Here is a 19,328-nt window from a genome sequence, read left to right as displayed (position 1 = left end):
TTTCAAGGCATTTATCCACTTCTTCTAGATTGTCTAATTTTTGTTGTGCAACTTTTCGTAATATCCTCTTTTATCTTCCAGTTTTATGAGATATAATTGACATACAGCACTGTGTAAGTTTAATGTATACAGCATTATGATTCTACTCACATACATTATGAAATGATTCTCACAGTAGGTAAAACATTAAATAAATTAAAAACATTTTTCTTGACATGAAAACTCTTAGGATTTACTCTCTTAACAATTTTCACATATAAAGTACAGCAGTGTTACCTAAATTTATGGTGTATATTGCATCTCTAGTACTTATTTATCTTGTAACTGGAAGTTTGAACCTTTTTTTTTTAAACATCTTTATTGGAGTGTAACTGTTTTACAATAGTGTGTTAGTCTTTCCTTTACAACAAAGTGAATCAGTTATACATATACATATGTTCCCATATCTCTTCCCTCTTGCATCACCCTCTCTCCCACCCTCCCTATCCCACCCCTCTAGGTGGTCACAAAGCACCGAGCTGATCTCCCTGTGCTATGCAGCAGCTTCTCACTAGCTATCTAATTTACATTTGATAGTGTATATATGTTCCTGCCACTCTCTCACTTTGTCACAGCTTACCCTTCCCCCTCCCCATATCCTCAAGTCCATGCTCTAGTAAGTCTGTGTTTTATTCCCGTTCTACCACTAATCTCTTCATGACATTTTTTTCCCCTTAGAGTCCATATATATGTGTTAGCATACAGTATTTGTTTTTCTCCTTCTGACTTACTTCACTCTGTATGACAGACTCCAGGTCCATCCACCTCATTATAAATAACTCAGTTTCATTTCTTTTTATGGCTGAGTAATATTCCATTGTATATATGTGCCACATCTTCTTTATCCATTCATCTGTTGATGGACACTTAGGTTGCTTCCATTTCCTGGCTATTGTAAATAGAGCTGCAATGAACATTTTGGTACATGAGTCTTTTTGAATTATGGTTTTCTCAGGGTATATGCCCAGTAGTGGGATTGCTGGGTCGTATGGTAGTTCTATTTGTAGTTTTTAAAGGAACCTCCATACTGTTCTCCATAGTGGCTGTATCAATTTACATTCCCACCAGCAGTGCAAGAGGGTTCCCTTTTCTCCACACCCTCTCCAGCATTTATCGTTTGTAGATTTTTTGATGATGGTCATTCTGACCTGTGTGAGGTGATACCTCATTGTAGTTCTGATTTGCATTTCTCTAATGATTAGAGATGTTGATGTTGAGCATCCTTTCATGTGTTTGTTGGCCATCTGTATATCTTCTTTGGAGAAATGTCTACTTAGGTCTTCTGCCCATTTTTGGATTGGGTTGTTTGTTTTTTTTGATATTGAGCTGCTTGTAAATTTTGGAGATTAATCCTTTGTCAGTTTCTTCAAATGCAAATATTTTCTTCCAGACTGAGGGTTGTCTTTTCATCTTGCTTATGGTTTCCTTTGCTGTGCAAAAGCTTTTAAGTTTCATTAGTTCCCATTTGTTTATTTTTGTTTTTATTTCCATTTTTCTAGGAGGTGGGTCAAAAAGGATCTTGCTGTGATTTATGTCATAGAGTGCTGTGCCTATGTCTTCCTCTAAGAGTTTTATAGTGTCTGGACTTACATTTAGGTCTTTAATTCATTTTGAGTTTATTTTTGTGTATGGTGTTAAAGAGTGTTCTAATTTCATTCTTTTACATGTAGCTGTCCAGTTTTCCCAGCACCACTTATTGAAGAGTCTGTCTTTCCCCCATTGTAGGTTCTTGCCTCTTTTATCAAAGATAAGGTGACCATATGTGCGTGGGTTTACCTCTGGTCTTTCTATCCTGTTCCATTGATCTATATTTCTGTTTTTGTGCCAGTACCATAATGTCTTGATTACTGTAGCTTTGTAGTATAGTCTAAAGTCCAGGAATCTGATTTCTCCAGCTCTGTTTTTCTTTCACAAGATTGCTTTAGCTATTCAGGGTCTTTTGTGCTTCCATACAAATTGTGAAATTTTTTGTTCTAGTTCTGTGAAAAATGCCATTGATAGCTTGATAGGGATTTCATTGAATCTATAGATTGCTTTGTCTAGTATAGTCATTTTCACAATGTTGATTCTTCCAATCCAATAACATGGTATATCTCTCCATCTTTTTTTTTTTTTTTTTTCTGTTCAGCTTCAGGGTTTTCCAGTACTTTATCTTTCAGCTCACTGCTCTATTTCTCTGTATCATCTAATCTGCTATTGATTCCTTCTAGTGTATTTTTCATTTCATTTTTTTATACTATTCATCTCCATTTTATTCTTCTTTATATTTTTTAACTCTTTGTTAAAAACGTCTAACTTCTCACTCTGTTCATCTAATCTTCTCCTGAGTTCTTTGAACATCTTTACAGTCATTACATTGAACTCTGTATCAAGTAGATTGTTATATTCACTTCACTTACTTCTTTTTTTAGGGTTTCATACTGTTGCTTCATTTGGAAGACATTCCTCTGTCACCTTATTTCATCTAATTTGCTGGTTTTTTATATATATCTGGTAGGTTGGTTACATTGCCTGACATTGGAGAAGTGACCTTTTGCAAGAGACATCCTATGTGTCCAAGCACTGTATTCTCCTCTAGCTATGAGAGCTATATGCTGTACGGCAGCTCCAATTTGGGCTTCATGGGATCTTCTCTTCTGTGTGTTGACTACTATGAGCCATTGGCTCTTCTGAAAGTAATCCCCACTTGCCTTCAAAGCCAGTGTTCTGGAGGCTTGGCTCCTGGTGCAGGAGATGTGTGCTGGGGAGCCCAATGTTTGGCTCAAACTGTTCACACCTTGGAAATAACCTCTGCTAATTTGTTCACTTGGAAGTACGAATTTTTTTTTTTTTATAGATGACTTTTGTTTTATTTTATTTTTATTGGGGTATAGTTGATTTACAATGCTGTGTTAGTTTCATGTGTACAGCAAAGTGAATCTGTTATGCATATACATATATCCATTCTTCTTTAGATTCTTTTTTCATATAGGCCATTACAGAGTATTGAGTAGAGTTCCATATGTTATGCAGTAAGTCCTTATTAGTTATCTATTTTATATATAGTAGTGTGTATGTGTCAGTCTCAGTCTTCCAATTTATCCCTCCCCCATACTTATCCCGCTGTAACCATAAGTTTATTTTCTACATCTGTAACTCTATTTTGGTTTTGTATTGGGTTGGCCAAAAAGTTCTTTTGGGTTTTTCCATAACATTGTATGAAAAACCCAAAAGAACTTTTTGGCCAAGCCAGTAGATAAGGTCACTTGAAGCCTTTTATTAGATTCCACATGTAAGCGATATCATATGATATTTGTCTTTCTCTGTCTGACTCACTTCACTCAGTACGCCAATTTCCAGGTCCAACCAAGTTGCTGTAAATGGCATTATTTTGTTCTTTTTTTTTTTTTTTTTTGTGGTACACGGGCCTCTCACTGTTGTGGCCTCTCCCGTTGTGGAGCACAGGCTCCGGACGCGCAGGCTCAGCAGCCATGGCTCATGGGCCCAGCCACTCTGCGGCATGTGGGATCTTCCCGGACCAGGGTTCGAACCCGTGTCCCCTGCATCGGCAGGCGGATTCTCAATCACTGCACCACCAGGGAAGCCCTCTTCCTTTTTTGGTTCTTTGTTCTTTCCTCTTAACTATATTGCTTCTCCATAACTCCTATCTGGCTCATTGTGGTTCCTTCTTTACGTCTTTAGTTGTAGAAGATCTTTTCTGCTCGTCTTCTTTTTCTCATCAGTAGTTGCTCTGCAAATCAGAGCTATTTTTGTGTGCCTGTGAGAAGAGGTGAGCTTGGGGTTTTCCTACTCTTCCATCTTGGCCACACCTCCATCATATCCTCTGATAATATTTTTATCTCTGTACAGCCATTAGCAATCTCCTTAGGTTCATTTCTAATTTTAATTATTTGCATATACTTGATTTTTCCTCTTTGAGAATCTAGCTAAAGTTTTGATAATTCCCTGACTTTTTCAGAGAAACAGGCTTTGGTTTTATTGATTTTCTCTGTTTTTTGTTTGTTTGTTTTGTTTATCTCTGCTCTAGTCTTTATTAGTTCTTTCCTTCTGCTAGCTTTTAGCTTAGTTTGTCCTCTTTTTATAGTTCTTTAAAATATAAGATTAGGCAATTGATTTTAGATCATTATTCTTTTTCAATGTAGGCACTTGCAGCTTTAAATTTCTCTCTGAACTCTGCTTTCTCTGCATCTCTTGCTTTGGTCTCTTGTGTTTTCATTCATTTAAACAAATATTTTCAGATTACTTTTGGAACTTATTCTTTGACTTATTGAGAGTTAACTGCAATAGCATAAAAAACATGTGCTCCTTTATAGATCCATCCAGCTCTTTCTATAATTGATCACATAAATTACATATGTATACATTTGTTCCTAATTACATAGATCAATAATCGTTTTTATAAATTTTTATTTTAATCATTGAGAAAAATCTTTTAAAAAATGGAGTTACAACAAAAATAACAATAATACTAGTTTTTATTACTGCCTTTACTGCAATTTTACCTCACTGCAGATCTTTATTTCCTCTTATGGTTTTGTGTTACTGTTTAACCACCTTTCATCTCAACCAGAAGTATTCCCTTTTGCATTTTTTACAGGGAAAGTCTAGTGTTAATGATGTCCCTCAACTTTTGTTTATCTGGGAATGTCTTAATTACTACTCGTCAAAAATTGTTTTTAATGCCACACTGTGTGGTATGTGGGATCTTAGTTCCCCACCAGGGATTGAACCCATGCCCCTTGTATTGGGAGGGTGGAGTCTTAACTACTGGACCACCAACAGAGTCCCTACTTCATTTTTGAAGGACATTTTGCCTGATATAAAACTCTCAGTTAACAACTTTGTCTTTCAGCACTTTGAATTTATCAACCCACTGCCTTTTGGCCTCCAGTGTTTCTGATGAAAAATTGGCTATCACTTTATTGAAGATATCTTTTAGGTGATGAATTCTTTCTCTTGTTTCTTTCAATAGTCACTCATTATCTTTGGTTTTCACCAACTTGAATATAATGTGTCTTCATGTAGGTGTCTTTGAGTTTATCCAACTTGAAGTTCACTAAGCTTCTTGGATTTGTAAATTTATGTATTTTATTAAATTGGGACTATGTTAAGCCATTATTTCTTTAAATATTCTTTCTGCCCATTCTGCCCATTTCTCTCTTTCTGGGATTCCCACAATGTGTATGCTCATTCACAGGATGGTGTCCCACAAGTCCCTTTGCTTTGTTCATTTTTCTTCATTCATTTTTCTTCCTTGAACTTGATAATTTCAAATATCTTTTCTTCAAATTTGCTGATGCTTTTGCCTGCTCATGTCTGGTTTCGAACCCCTGAGGTGAACTTTTCATTATAGTTATTGTAATTTTTAACCTCTGGAATTTCTTTTTGATCCTTTTTAAAAATAATTTCTTTCTCATTATCAATATTTCCTTTTGTTCCTCCATCATTTTCTTCTCTTTATAATTGTCTTCCTTTAGTTCTTTGTGCATCTTTAAAAATGTGGTTTTAAAGGTTTTTTCTAGTAATTCTAAAATCCAGGCTCCCTTAGGAATGGTTTCTCTCAGTTTATTTTGTTCCTTTGATTGGGCCATACTTTCATCTATCTTTGTATGCCTTGTGATATTTTTCGAGTATTGTACATTTGCTTTTTATAATGTTCTATTTTCAGAAATCAGATTTGCCCCTTTGTTAGAGTTTGATTTTGTTGTTGCTGTTGTTGAAGTGTTTCTCTTTGCTAGAAATCAGGCTGAGGTTAAAGCTTTAGGTCTTCTCAGGTATTTTATGAGCCAGTGTTTTTCCCTGGACATGCACATAATTTTCTAAATTCCACTGTTTGTGAACAGAGGTTGTTTTTCAATGGTCTAATTCTTTAACGCCTGGTTCCCAAATGGAGAAAAAAGTAAAAAAAAAAAAAAAGAAAAAAGAAGCTTATCCTTTAAAACCCCTGGAAGTTGCTTCTTCTAATGAATGTTGAAACAACTGTGCCCAGCTTCTGTGCATATACCTCAATGATCATGGGCAGTAATCAGCAATTAGAATGCAGAACCACAGTATTTGGAGGATAAGGTCGTTATTGTCTACCGGTTCCACCAAATTACACCAGGAATGCAGGCATGCTGGCTGCCATGGGACAGAGTGATGAAGACTTTGAAGCTGCTGCTATTCTAAAGGGATGACATTGACTAAAATTAACCACAGTTACCACTCAGTGTTTTCACTGTGAGTTGCAAGTGCTCAGTTAGAGTCCAGATTTCCAATATAGTTACTTCAGACAGTTTTTGCTAGTATAATTTTGTTTAGGTAGAGAGACAGGTCTTGGTGCTTCCTGGTCTATCCTGGTTTCACCCCTAAAGATTGTATTTTAGTGCAATTGAAAGTTTAATATTTTTATGAAGATGGAATTTAGATTAAATATTTAAATGGGTGCTGCTTCCACGAAACAATTATTGAAAGTAATTTGTTTATGAATACAATAATTATTGCAAGCATTTGTAACTTAAAGTTACATGCAATTTTCTATTTTAACTAAATGTAGGGGGAAAAAGTGTTCAGGTTAGTTTAAAAACAATGCCACTCAGTTATAACCTAGAATGGTATAAATTAAAATATATAATTTGGGGGAATTTCAAGGAGTGAACTGCATAAATCTTATACTGTATTATTAAAGATTTTAACTGTTTAAAATGAAAAGTATCTATTTAGGAGTATTCCAGGAATCTAAGTTGTTAGTTCCAGGCTCAAGCATGGCCTGGAACAAATCCATTAATTATAAGGAAATATAGTCCCAAGGCATCCAGTGAATTAAGACTGTATTTTTGAATATCTATTCCTTTATTCTCCATCAAGGTAGTTGTAACTTGTATATATGCCTCAGATTAAGAAATGAACAAACAAACCAAAAAAAATCCCAATAAACACCAAAAAACAATGTTAGATTACATGGAAGCCTTAAAACCTAGGCACAAAGTTGACTGATTGTTTGACAGTAGTGAATGATTAAGTTTTAGGTCATTATTTAAAGAAAATTCTGCAATATGTTTTCCTGTTAGTAATGTCAGGTTTAAAGCAAGATAAGAATCAAATATCCTGTTTTACCATTTAATATTTTTTCTTTACAGTTCAGTTAAATTGACACTAACAATACCAATAACTTTTTCTACATTTTTAAGCACATTATTAAGGATATCTTCATGGAATTTAAAGAAGCTGTCCCTGAAAAAGTAAGATTATCTGACCTTCTGAGGAATCTGGGCAAGGGCTGATGCAATCACATTAGACATTTCTTCTGTGAGGTTTTTGATCATTGACCCCAGAGTAAACACCACAACTCCATCTTTTCCAGAGCTTTGAACAAACTCTTCTAACTCCTGTGAGGGAAATAGTCTTTGTTATACGAAAGATGATAGTTACAAGAATGTCACACACTTTTCTCAATATGTCTGAATTCTTAGAACACTTCTGTTTTTTCATATGTTAACCATTTCAGTGTACAAAATATGACCTGAAATCACTGGTTATTAAGAAAATTAAAAATGATTTAAATTGGAGGTTCCCTTCAGCATGATAGAGGGGAGTGTGCATGTATGTTTACAAATTATTGACTACATATTATCTTCTCCCTATTACAGACCTCTTTACATGTATGATTTAACTTAAATATATGAGAATCTTAAGAGATATGTATACATTTACAGATGAGAAAGCTATCTCAGTAAGGTTAAGTAATTTGTCCAAGTCTATGCAGCAGTAGCTGGCAGAGCCAAATTTCTAGTTTAAGTTAAATAGTTCTGGTGCTTCACTTTATATTTAGCCTTGGATGCTAATAGGATTATCATTCATTTTTCTGCTGAATCACAGTTAGTATAATGACATACTTTTGGTATATTTCCTTTTTTCTAGTTTTTAAATTTCAATTTTCTTTATTTTGGTTATATTTTCTCTTCATATAAGCTTCCACAAACACATTCAGAAATGAGGTAGACATACAAATTCCTGACGACATAAGACATGCAGAAAGAACTATAATGAATACTCTGAGGTTAACAGTAATATAATACAAATATATGGTTTTCCATTAAAAATAAAAATATCATATCTAATTATGATGAAGTAAAAAGAAATCTTTTCATTCTATGTTGAACTGGTAACAAAAGTAATTCAACCAAATAAGAGAAGATAAAAATGTGTAAGACTTGGGCTTCCCTGGTGGCGCAGTGGTTGAGAGTCCGCCTGCTGATGCAGGGGACACGGGTTCATGCCCCGGTCCGGGAAGATCCCACATGTGGCGGAGTGGCTGGACCCATGAGCCATGGCCGCTGAACCTGTGCGTCCAGAGCCTGTGCTCTGCGACAGGAGAGGCCACAAGTGTAAGACTTAAAGTGGAAAGACAAGGAAGAAATTTATGTTAAGTAATTAACTCACATGATTATGGAGTTTGGAAAGTTAAATCTGCAGAATAGGCCATGAGGCTGGAGACTCAGAGAAGAGCCATTGCTCTAGTTCAAGTCTGAAGGCTGTCTACTAGCAGAATTCTTTTTTTGCTTGGGAGAGTTCAGTCTTTTATTCTATTCATGTCTTCAACTAATTGGATGAGCCTCAGCCACATAATGGAGGGCAATTTGTTTACTCAAGGTCCACATATTTAAATGTTAATGTCATCCAAAAATACCCTCACAGAAACTTCCAGAGTGATGTTTGGTTAAATACCTGGGTACCTGGCCCAGGTAAATTGATGTATAAAATTAACTGTTACACTGTATTTATAGATGGATTGATATGATATGTAAAGCTATCAATCACTTTAAATTTATTTTCAATTATATCATCATATTTTTCAGATACTAGGAAATATTTTAAAAATTATATAAAAATACATTTTCATAAATAATGAATGAACTTTGAAAAAGAAAAAGGAGTACTGGAGACTATTTCAATCTGATAATAATACACAATACAAAATGATATCTACTTACCTGCTAACAAAGTGAACAATAGAATAAAGTAGTGAGGCCAGAAAGAGAGCCATGAGTATGTGAAAGCCTCCTGTATGATAAGATGATATAATTCATTGGGATAATCAGTGAGAAAATATCACACTGAGTGGATGGTTTATTAACTGGTGGTACAATAATTTATTCATTATTCAGACAAAAAAAGGGAGGTGAATATTTACCTCCTACCATGTATTAATTTAAAAAATCTGAATGGATTAAATGTATCATGTTAAAATATAATATTATACATTTAAAAATAAAATATAGGGGGCTTCCCTGGTGGCGCAGTGGTTGAGAGTCCGCCTGCCGATGCAGGGGACACAGGTTTGTACCCTGGTCCGGGAAGATCCCATGTGCCGCGGAGCGGCTGGGCCCGTGAGCCATGGCCACAGAGCCTGCACGTCCAGAGCCTGTACTCCCCAACGGGAGAGGCCACAGCAGTGAGAGGCCCATGTACCACAAAAAAATAAAAATAAAAAAAAATAAAAAAAATAAAATAAAATAAAATATAGGAGAATGTCTTTTTAACCTTAGTAAAGAGAAAAATATTTTAAATGAGATTTTTTAAAGTATAAATCATAATGTATAAAAAGATGGATTTGATTACATCAAATTTGGTACTTTATGTTTTAAAAAGGTAATTAGAGAAAATATAGGAGGAGATATTTGCAGTGGCTATATCAAGGATTAATACCTAGATATTCTAAATTATACAAAGAATTGATATTACTTGAAAAAAAAGATTATCCAAAAAAATGTACTAAATATATGAGTTTCACAAAGGGAAAATAAGAATAACTGATAAGTTTCTGAAACAATGTTCAACTTTGCTATAAATGGAGATTACAAATAAAATTCATCAGTGTGATATCACTTTACCTCTATGAAACTAACCTATATTAGAAAATAGAATAGTAATTAAGGTCTAGATAAGATGTGGAAGATGTAACCCCCTAAGCATTCCTGATGAAACAATACACTTTTATAGATATTCAGTGAAGTTAAATGCAGAAAAATATTAAGTATGCCTGTGACCCACGACACTATCATACCACTACTGGATATAATTCTCAAATATATGCATAAGTTTGCAATTTTTCCTCCCAAAATTCTTCATTGTATGATAGATATGGGGACACCAAATTGTCCTTTGTGGGGAATAAATACATATACCAAAATTCTCTGCTACAGTCAGAATGCATGAAATGGATTTACAAATAGAAACTTGGATACATATGGAAAAATTATATAGAGTAATAAGAATGAGAAAATGTGAATTATAGCATAACATCATTTATATAATTAGACAACTCAAATCATTTCTACATATAGTGTAAGGATCCACAGTTACCTGTTTAAATTTAAATAGGATGATAAATATTAAATGCATTTGACTGGGTGCCCACTGGTTGTGTGGTAATGGAAGAGAAGAAGATAAAGAAAAAATGTAAGAAAAATCAATCAAAAGAGATGTTTGCCATGGGCTGATCATGGAGTGGAATGAACTGAGAGTATGATTAATACATTCTGTTGCCCCGAGATGCAAGAAAAACAAATTCTGTAATTCCACAAACTTATGTTATGGCATTCAAAATCAAACTAACATTTTTATCATGTTGTACTGCGAGGGAAATTTTTCACTCCTCTCCCCCACATTTTCCTATGTCTTCTTACAAGAAAGAGATGAAAGTCTGAGTCTTACTGCAGATCCCCAGTTGGGTCACATTCACTAGAGGATTGTTGTGCTGAGAGTTATGAGAACACACATACATGATTTAACTGTGATTCTCCCTCTACTTCTTCAGTAGATGGGGGTAAATTTTAAGAAGAAAAGACCCTGTTCCAAAGATACTGGCACAGAAACAGAAATATATATCAATGGAACAGGATATAAAGCCCAGAGATAAACCCATGCACCTATGGTCAACTAGTCTATGACATAGGAGGCAAGAATATACAATGGAGAAAAGAGAGCCTCTTCAATAAGTGGTGCTGGGAAAACTGGACAGATACATGTAAAAGAATGAAATTAGAACACTCCCTTATACCATACACAAAAATAAACTCAAAATGGATTAAAGATCTAAATGTAAGACTGGACAATATAAAACTCTTAGAGGAAAACATAGGCAGAACACTCTTTGACATAAATATAGCAAGATCTTTTTGACCCACCTTTTAGAGTAATGGAAATAAAAACAAAAATAAACAAATGGGACCTAATGAAACTTAAAAGCTTTTGCTCAGCAAGGGAAACCATAAAAAGGCAAAAAGACAACCCTCAGAATGGAAGAAAATATTTGCAAATGAATCAACAAAGGATTAATCACCAAAATATACAAGCAGCTCATGCAGCTCTATATCAAAAAACCAAATAACCCAATCCAAAAATGGGCAGAAGACCTAAGTAGACATTTCTCCAAAGAAGACATACAGATGGCAAAAAAACACATGAAAAGATGTTCAACATCACTAATTTTTAGAGAAATGTAAACCAAAACTTCAATGACGTCTCACCTCAGACCAGTCAGAATGGCCATCATCAAAAAATCTACAAACAATAAATGCTGGAGAGGGTGTTCAGAAAAGGGAACCCTCTTGCACTGTCGGTGAGAATGTAAATTGATACAACCACTATGGAGAACAGTATGGAGGTTTCTTAAAAAGCTAAAAATAGAATTACCATATGACCCAGCAATCCCACTACTGGGCATAAACCCAGAGAAACCCAAAATTCAAAAAGAAACATGCAACCCAATGTTCTTTGTGGCACCATTTACAATAGCCAGGTAATGGAAGCAACCTAAATGCCCATCGACAGAGGAATGGATAAAGAAGATGTGGTATACATAAACAATGGAATATTACTTGCCATAAAAAGGAACGAAACTGGGTCATTTGTGGAAATGTGGATGGACCTAGAGACTGTCGTACAGAGTAAAGTTATGTCAGAAAGAGAAAAATATCATATATTAACACATATATGTGGAATCTAGAAAAATGGTACAGTTGAACCTGTTTGCAAGGCAGAAATAGAACACAGATGTAGAGAAAAAATGTATGGACAACAAGGGAGGAAAGGGGGGTGGGATGTATTGGGAGATTGGGATTGACAAATATACACTAATAAGTAAAAAATAGATAACTAGTGAGAACTTGCTGTATATCACAGGGAACTCCACTTCACTGTACAGTAGAAACTAACACAACATTGTAAAGCAAGTAGTAAAAAAAATAAAAAAATATTTTTTAAAAGTTCAATTTTTAAAAAAAGTATCCTTGTCTTTATGTCTTTATTCTGTACTGTCATCTATTGCTCTAATGTCGTCGGTCAGATTTTCAGGAATAACCCCTCTTCACAGAAGGCTTAGGTATCTAGTTTCTAGTATTTTGATCCACCCCAAGTTCTGTTTTTCACTCTGGGTGATGTAATGCTCACAAAAAGCAGCCAGTAAAAATTCATGAGTTCTTTTCCTTGACCACTAATGTGAGACTACTGCTTATGGAAAAGGCAAATCTATGGAGAAAGTAAAAAAAAAAAAATGGTGATTTCCAGAGATTTAGGGGCAGGGAAGGATGAAGTGGAGCACAGGGAATTTTTAGGACAGTGGAGAGTCTGTATGAGAGTATAAGGGTAGATACATGTCATTATATATTTATGAAAATATAGAATGTACAACACAAAGAGTTAACATTTTTGTATGCAATGGACATTGGTTGAGATTAATGTGAATGTTGCTTCATAAAGTGTAACAAATGTGTTCCAGGAGTGTGGGATATTGATGGTTGGGGAAGCTGTGCATGGGAGGGGGCAAGAGATAGGTGGAACTCTCTGTACTTTGTGCTCAATTTTGCTGTGAATGTGTCTCTAAAAATAGTCTATTAATTTAAAAAAAAACACAAATACTACATAAATCTGTTCCCTGAGATTAAACCAATGTATTTGGTAGATGCTTGCTAGACACTGCATTGTACCACATTCAACATATGCAAATATGAACAAATCCTTTTCCCTCACAACTGTTCCCCTTTCCTTCTTCTCCTCGTAAATGATAATATTCTCTACTAAATTGCCTGTACAAAAAATAAATAAATAAATGTAAAGAAATGACACGTACAAAGAAATAAAAAGCCAAGGATAATTCTGGAACGCTCTCCCTTAATCTCCAGCCTATCAGAAAATCCTATTGACCTTCTTTGTAAATACTTCCTAAACCTCTCCATTTATACTCAAAATTGCTATCATATTGTAGTTTGGATCTCTATAATGGCTTGCAGGAACTATTACACCTCTATCTCAGCTCATTTCCCTCCTTTAAATCTTGCTCCATTCCAAACAATTCAATAGAAAATATTTATGAAAGGGTAAGTTGTATCACGTTACTGCTTAAAAATTATACATTGATCATTTATTGACCTTAAATTTGAAGTAAAGAATACTTAGTATTGCCCATTTGTTTATTTATGACCTATCCTCCGATCATCTCTCCAGGCTAATTTCTCTCCTTTATTCAAACCAAACAGGTCACCATTACTGAACTTATGCCAGGATTTTGGGTGGGCCATCCATCTCTATTTGATCTTTTCTCAAACTATTATAATTTCCTTACTATGTCCATTTTTTAGTCTAGGTTATGCAAAATAACTTTCAGCTCCAAAATCTCAGTGGCCTAAAACAACACCTTATTGTTACCAAGTCCAAGCTCCCTTTGCTCGCTGCAGGACTGGCCAGTGAACTGAAGACGAGGTGTTGAGGCAAGGAATATGACTTTATTCAGAAAGCCGGCAAACTGAGAAGATGGCAGACTAAAGTCTCAAAATAACCATCTTATCAGGGTTTGGATGCCAGTTTCTTTTATAGCACGAAGTGGGGGGAAGATGAGGAAGTAGAGTAAAAAGGGCATAAGTTTTGCAAATATCACCTGGAATGGCCCACCTCGGGGAAGGGATGTGTTAATTTCTTCTTTCTTGAAGCCATCCACAGGTGGACAGGGTCTGGATGTTTGCCTGAACAAAGGCACTTTGGTTTAACATTCAGACAGAGGGGTAGGGTTCCCCAAGGCAGGTCATTATGTATAGACAGTATCCTTTTAGTGAACAAAAGCAGCGGAAAGCAAAGGTTAAAGTAAAAGAAACAGATCCAACATGTAGTCAAGATTTGGCTCTTCCCTATTACATTATTTCTTTCTCAGGCCATATGTCCATCTATTGAGCTGCAACTGTTATATATATTCTTTAACCAGGACTCAGATTGGCAGAGTAGCTACTCTGGAACACAGCCCAAAGACATCACAAAGGAAAAGAAACTCTGCAGTAAGTGCACCTGACAATTAAGTGTTGGACCTGGAAGTGATACCTGTCACTTCAGTTCATTCTCATTGCCCTGAGAGTATTGGACAATTCCACTAAACTCAGGGGCTAGGGATATTACTGTTGTCAAATATCTGGCATATTTGATAAGCATCACTAATGATTACCACAATAATGTAGTAAATACTTAATGGTAATGTAATAGTCGAAGGTGGATAATTCCCATTAATTCCTGTGTCTAGGTTTTCAGTTTGAGGATCAAACACTAAAAAATAATAAACTAGAAATGATTCCAGGAGGCAAATACTCAGAGAAGCAAAAAGAAGCACATTTAATTACCTTAGGTAGGGGTTTTGCAGGCTTGCAGTGCAGTCCTCCAACAAATTCAATGTTAGGTAAGTAAGGGAATGGAAATTCAAAATCCCAGTATGTTCGAATCAACCACATTTCAGCTTTCCCCACCATTTCACATAACGTGGTATGTTTTCCTGAACAAAAATAAAAGATGATAGAGGGAAAACAATCTGAAATGTTAAGTGGGACATGTTTTACCATAGAATATTCTAAGAAAAATCTTTAAAGAAGCAATATTAGTTCTATGCAACCCATGAGAAATCAATAGGCCTTTGCCCCCCAAGAGTACACAATACTGAGATTATGAATAACCAAACACAGATTTAAGTATGGAACAAGGCAAAAACTTGCTGCTTTCTCTCTGCCAACAGACTCTTTCTGCTTGAGCTAAGCCTGAGCCCCACTCCAAGCTCAGAATCAGCATGTGCTCCTAGCAATGAACAAGAAATTCAGCCAGTGATCCCAGCCTATTATGGTAGAGTCTCCTCCTCTTTGGAATTCCAATTTATCTCATCCTCATTGCTCCAAAACCTCTGATATCTTTTAAAAACAGCTTTTGAAATTTATCCATCTTTTCTTCTGGTGTTTGGGACTATGCTTCCATAACTAATTATATCCTATCAGGAATGGAAATCTTTTCATAAAAATTTTAAAGTGATTATTCCTTTGCTGTACATAATTATAGCTCCTGTTTTACAAGACTTTGTCCTCCCTTTTGAAGAGAGAGCACTGCATAATAATTTGGTGATGAAATATTTGCTATTTTGACATATTTAGCTGATAAACAGTACAAAAGGGATACCTTTGAACTGAAGTGGAAACCAAGTGAACATTAACAGAATAAGAACTCAGATTAGTGACTCTGTATTAAATCATTTTACTTAGTTGGGAACCAGAACTTCATTTATGAATTCTATTCAATTACTGTGGTATAAGGAACCTTATCCAGAGTTTTGATGTCCTTTTGAAATATGTACTACATATCACTGATAGGAGGAAACCATAGCTATCTGGTTTCTCACTGCATGGCTTTTTGAATATTCTCCTTGATGTTCTAAGTGTGCTAAAGTTTTGATCAGAAAATATAAGGGTTTTGATCTGACCATGACAATCTATCTATGTAAGAGATCACAAGCAAATCTCAGTAATTTAGGGGTTTTATTCTGGTAATGACAAAAGTATTCAAAATCCAGTTTCAGACCCAGTATAGACTCCATATTGGAGCCTTATTTGTATCAGCATGGGTATAATTTTATTCTCTTTGTGTGATGCTTTACTCCCACGCTTTTTTATTTTTATTTTTAAATTTTTATGTATTTATTTATTTATTTGCGGTGCGCGGGCCTCTCACTGTTGTGGCCTCTCCCGTCGCGGAGCACAGGCTCCGGACGCGCAGGCTCAGCGGCCATGGCTCACGGGCCCAGCCGCTCCGCGGCATGTGGCATCTTCCCGGACCGGGGCACGAACCTGCGTCCCCTGCATCGGCAGGCGGATTCTCAACCACTGTGCCACCAGGGAAGCCCCCTACGCTTTTTAAAATGACAGTTTTATTGAGGTATAATTTGTATACCATACAATTCTTCTTTTAAAATAAACTATTGAGTAGTTTTTAGTACATTTATAATATTGTGAAACCATCACCATTATTAAATTAAAAAAAATTTTATTATTTGCAAAAGAAATCCTGTATCCAGTGGCAGTCATTCTTCATTTCTCCCTCTTCCCAGCCCGTGACAACTACTAATCTACTTTTCCCTTCATTTGCCTATTCCAGAAAAACCTTATTTAACTTAATATAAATGAAACCATACACTATGTGGTTTTTTTTGCTGCCTTCTTTCATTTAGCATAATGTTTTTCAAGGGTCATCCACGTGGTAGTATGTATCAGTATTTCATTATTTTTTGCTGCTGAATGATATTTTTGTAAGGATACACGTCATTTTGTTTATTCATTCATTAGTTGGTGAACTTTTAGTTTGTTTTGACATTTGTCTACTATGAATAATGCTGCTATGAGCATTCATGTATATGTTTTCTGTGGACATATGTGTTCATTTTTCTTGGTTATAAACCTAGGAGTAGAATTTCAGGGTCGTATGTTTGGTTCACTTTCTTTCATATCAAGATGATATCTTTTTCCTGTTAATTCTCCACTACTGATTTAGTAATCTGGTGTGCTTAATGCCTCTTACTGAAATGACGATAATATTGTAGGAAAAATTAAAAAAAAATTGATCTGAATAAGGAGATTGTAAGACAGTATCTCAAATTTGGAAAAGCTTTTCCAAATTTCCAAAAGCAATGCCACATTTGATATAATGCATTTGTTGAATGATTAAAGGATTATTTACATCTTCAGGAAAGTGTGCCTGCATTTTATTTTGTTATTTATTATTGATTTATTGTGAACTTTTGTTCAGACACTGTGAAGTTAAAAAGTTGGCGTGTATATTTTTGTCTGGTAGAAAAATCATCCCCTAAATTATGATTTTATTGCCGTATTAGACACTGACCATTTTTGTGTCTAACCTTATAGTATTCTCCTAACACTCCTTTGTCTCCCAAAATGTTATATTAATATTTCCTCAAAATATGGTTTGAACCAGATACCTTCTTACTTGTTTTCTCCTCAATTATTTGAACATATCTATGACATGATTCAATTTATAATTGTATAAGTTATGAGTTATAGTTTTAAAATTTGAAAATTATACTTGGAATACATTTTATAAGGAAGATACTAAATTGATAGTGAATGACAATCTATATCTAATAGCATTTTAAAATTTATGAGAGTAAAATAAATTTTTTTCTTCTATTTACCAAGCCTTTATTATTCTTTCTCAGATTATTGATATATTCCCCAAAAGAATGTTCTCAGGTGCCAAGAGCTATCAAGGAATCAGAGACAGAGTTATGTCCTATAACTTATGCCTCACTATAAAAGAGCTTCCAAAACTGCGTACAAAATTGCTGGAACCAGAGGCAAACAAATAACTTCAATACACCTGTAGATCAGTCACTTCTTGATCCATGGCTCAGAAAATGTCACTAGGATGAGATTTTAAGTTATCTTTTTTCGGTTTTTCCTTTTGCAGCTTGGACTGTGACTTTGGGTAAGTGATGGATACAGCAGTTTCTGTCCACATATTTTTTGTTTAAGGTCAAGTCTAGAGATATAAGCACCTGTTTCTGTAACAGAGTGCCCAGAAAAATCCTCAGTGCAACATGTCGACCTTGATTAAGTCATATGCTTTTTTTGAATATATGACATATTCCTGGGCAGCATACTTCATTAGAAGCACTCGTATTGTTTGTGAGTTGTTGAAGAAATAATTTCTCAGAGGAAATTTTGAACAGATATCCGAAAAAGAAAAAAGGAAGTGGCTACATAAAGTAATAGATCACAACTATAAGGGTAAATTTTAATTCTTTAGGAATAAAATTAATTTTTAGTAATGATAAGGTATTAGAGATACTTCTGTTAAAATTAGTAACAAAGAAAACAGTTTTAAAATTCATATGGAAGTGCAAAAGACTCCAAATAGCCAAAGCAATTGTGATAAAGAAGAACAAACCTGGAGGCATCACACTTTCTGATTTCAAGCAATATTTTAAAGCTGTACTAATCAAAACAATATGGTACTGGCATGAAAACAAACCAATTGATCAGCCCAGAAATAAGCCTATGCATATAAGGTCAACTAATATTTCACAAGGCAGCCAGAAATACTCAATGGAGGAAGACAGTCTTTTAAATAATTTTCGCTGAAAAAATTGGATTTTCACATGCCAAAGAATGAAACTAGACCCCCATTTTACTCTGCTACAAAAACTAACTTGCAAAGGATTAAAAACATAAATATAAGACCTGAAAAACCATAAAATTCCTAGAAGGAAACATGGGGGAAAAACTCCTTGACATGGGTCTTGGTAATGATTTTTTAAATATGACACCAAAAGCATAAGAAATAAAATTAAAAATAAAAAAATGAAGACTACTTCAAATTAAAAAGCTTCTAACAGCAAAAGAAATGATCAACAAAATGAAAAAACAACCTATGAGATGAGAGAAGATATTTGTAAACCATGTATCTGATTTGTCATTACCACCCAAAATGTCTAAGGAACTCATAGAATTTGACAGCAAAATAAACAAACAAACAAAAATACAAATAATTCAATTAAAAAATGAGCAAAGGACCTGAGTAGACATCTTTCCAAAGAAGATATTCAAATAGCCAACAAATACATAAAAAGGTGCTCAGCATCACTAATCATCAGAGAAAGGCAAATCAAAATCACGATGAGGAATCACCTCACACCTATTAAGATAGCTATTATTGAAAAGACAAGAGATAATAAATGCTGGTGAGGATGTGGAGAAAAGGGAACACTTGTGCACTGTTGGTGGGAATGTAAATTGTGCAGGTACTTTGGAAAATAGTATGGATGTTCCTCAAAAAATTCAAAATAAAATTCCTACTGCACTCTCATGTCCATTGCATCATTATTTACAATAGCCATAATATGGAAACAATCTTTTTTCCAATGGGTGATGGATAAAGAAAGCATGGTTATATAAACAATGGAGTAATGTTAAGTCATGAGAAAAAGGGACAATCTGCCA

The 19,328-nt window shown here is 34.8% G+C and overlaps 1 protein-coding gene across 1 annotated transcript in view; it reads right to left on the bottom strand.

Annotated features, from left to right (window-relative positions):
• The window catches only part of LOC131758257 (UDP-glucuronosyltransferase 2C1), a 33,719-nt gene that overhangs the window by 11,856 nt on the left and 2,535 nt on the right, over positions 1–19,328 (bottom strand). Inside the window, exons 2-3 of the mRNA XM_067036921.1 lie at positions 14,682–14,830; positions 7,275–7,406 (exon numbers count right to left, since the gene is read on the bottom strand). Coding sequence (XP_066893022.1) covers positions 7,275–7,406; positions 14,682–14,830 — 281 coding nt within the window. The remainder of the gene's footprint in view (positions 1–7,274; positions 7,407–14,681; positions 14,831–19,328) is intronic.

Source organism: Kogia breviceps, chromosome 6 (genome assembly GCF_026419965.1).
Source record: "Kogia breviceps isolate mKogBre1 chromosome 6, mKogBre1 haplotype 1, whole genome shotgun sequence".
NCBI classification, from domain to species: domain Eukaryota; kingdom Metazoa; phylum Chordata; class Mammalia; order Artiodactyla; family Physeteridae; genus Kogia; species Kogia breviceps.
Note: the sequence above shows the minus strand (reverse complement) of the source record. Positions and strands in the feature narration are given on the sequence as shown.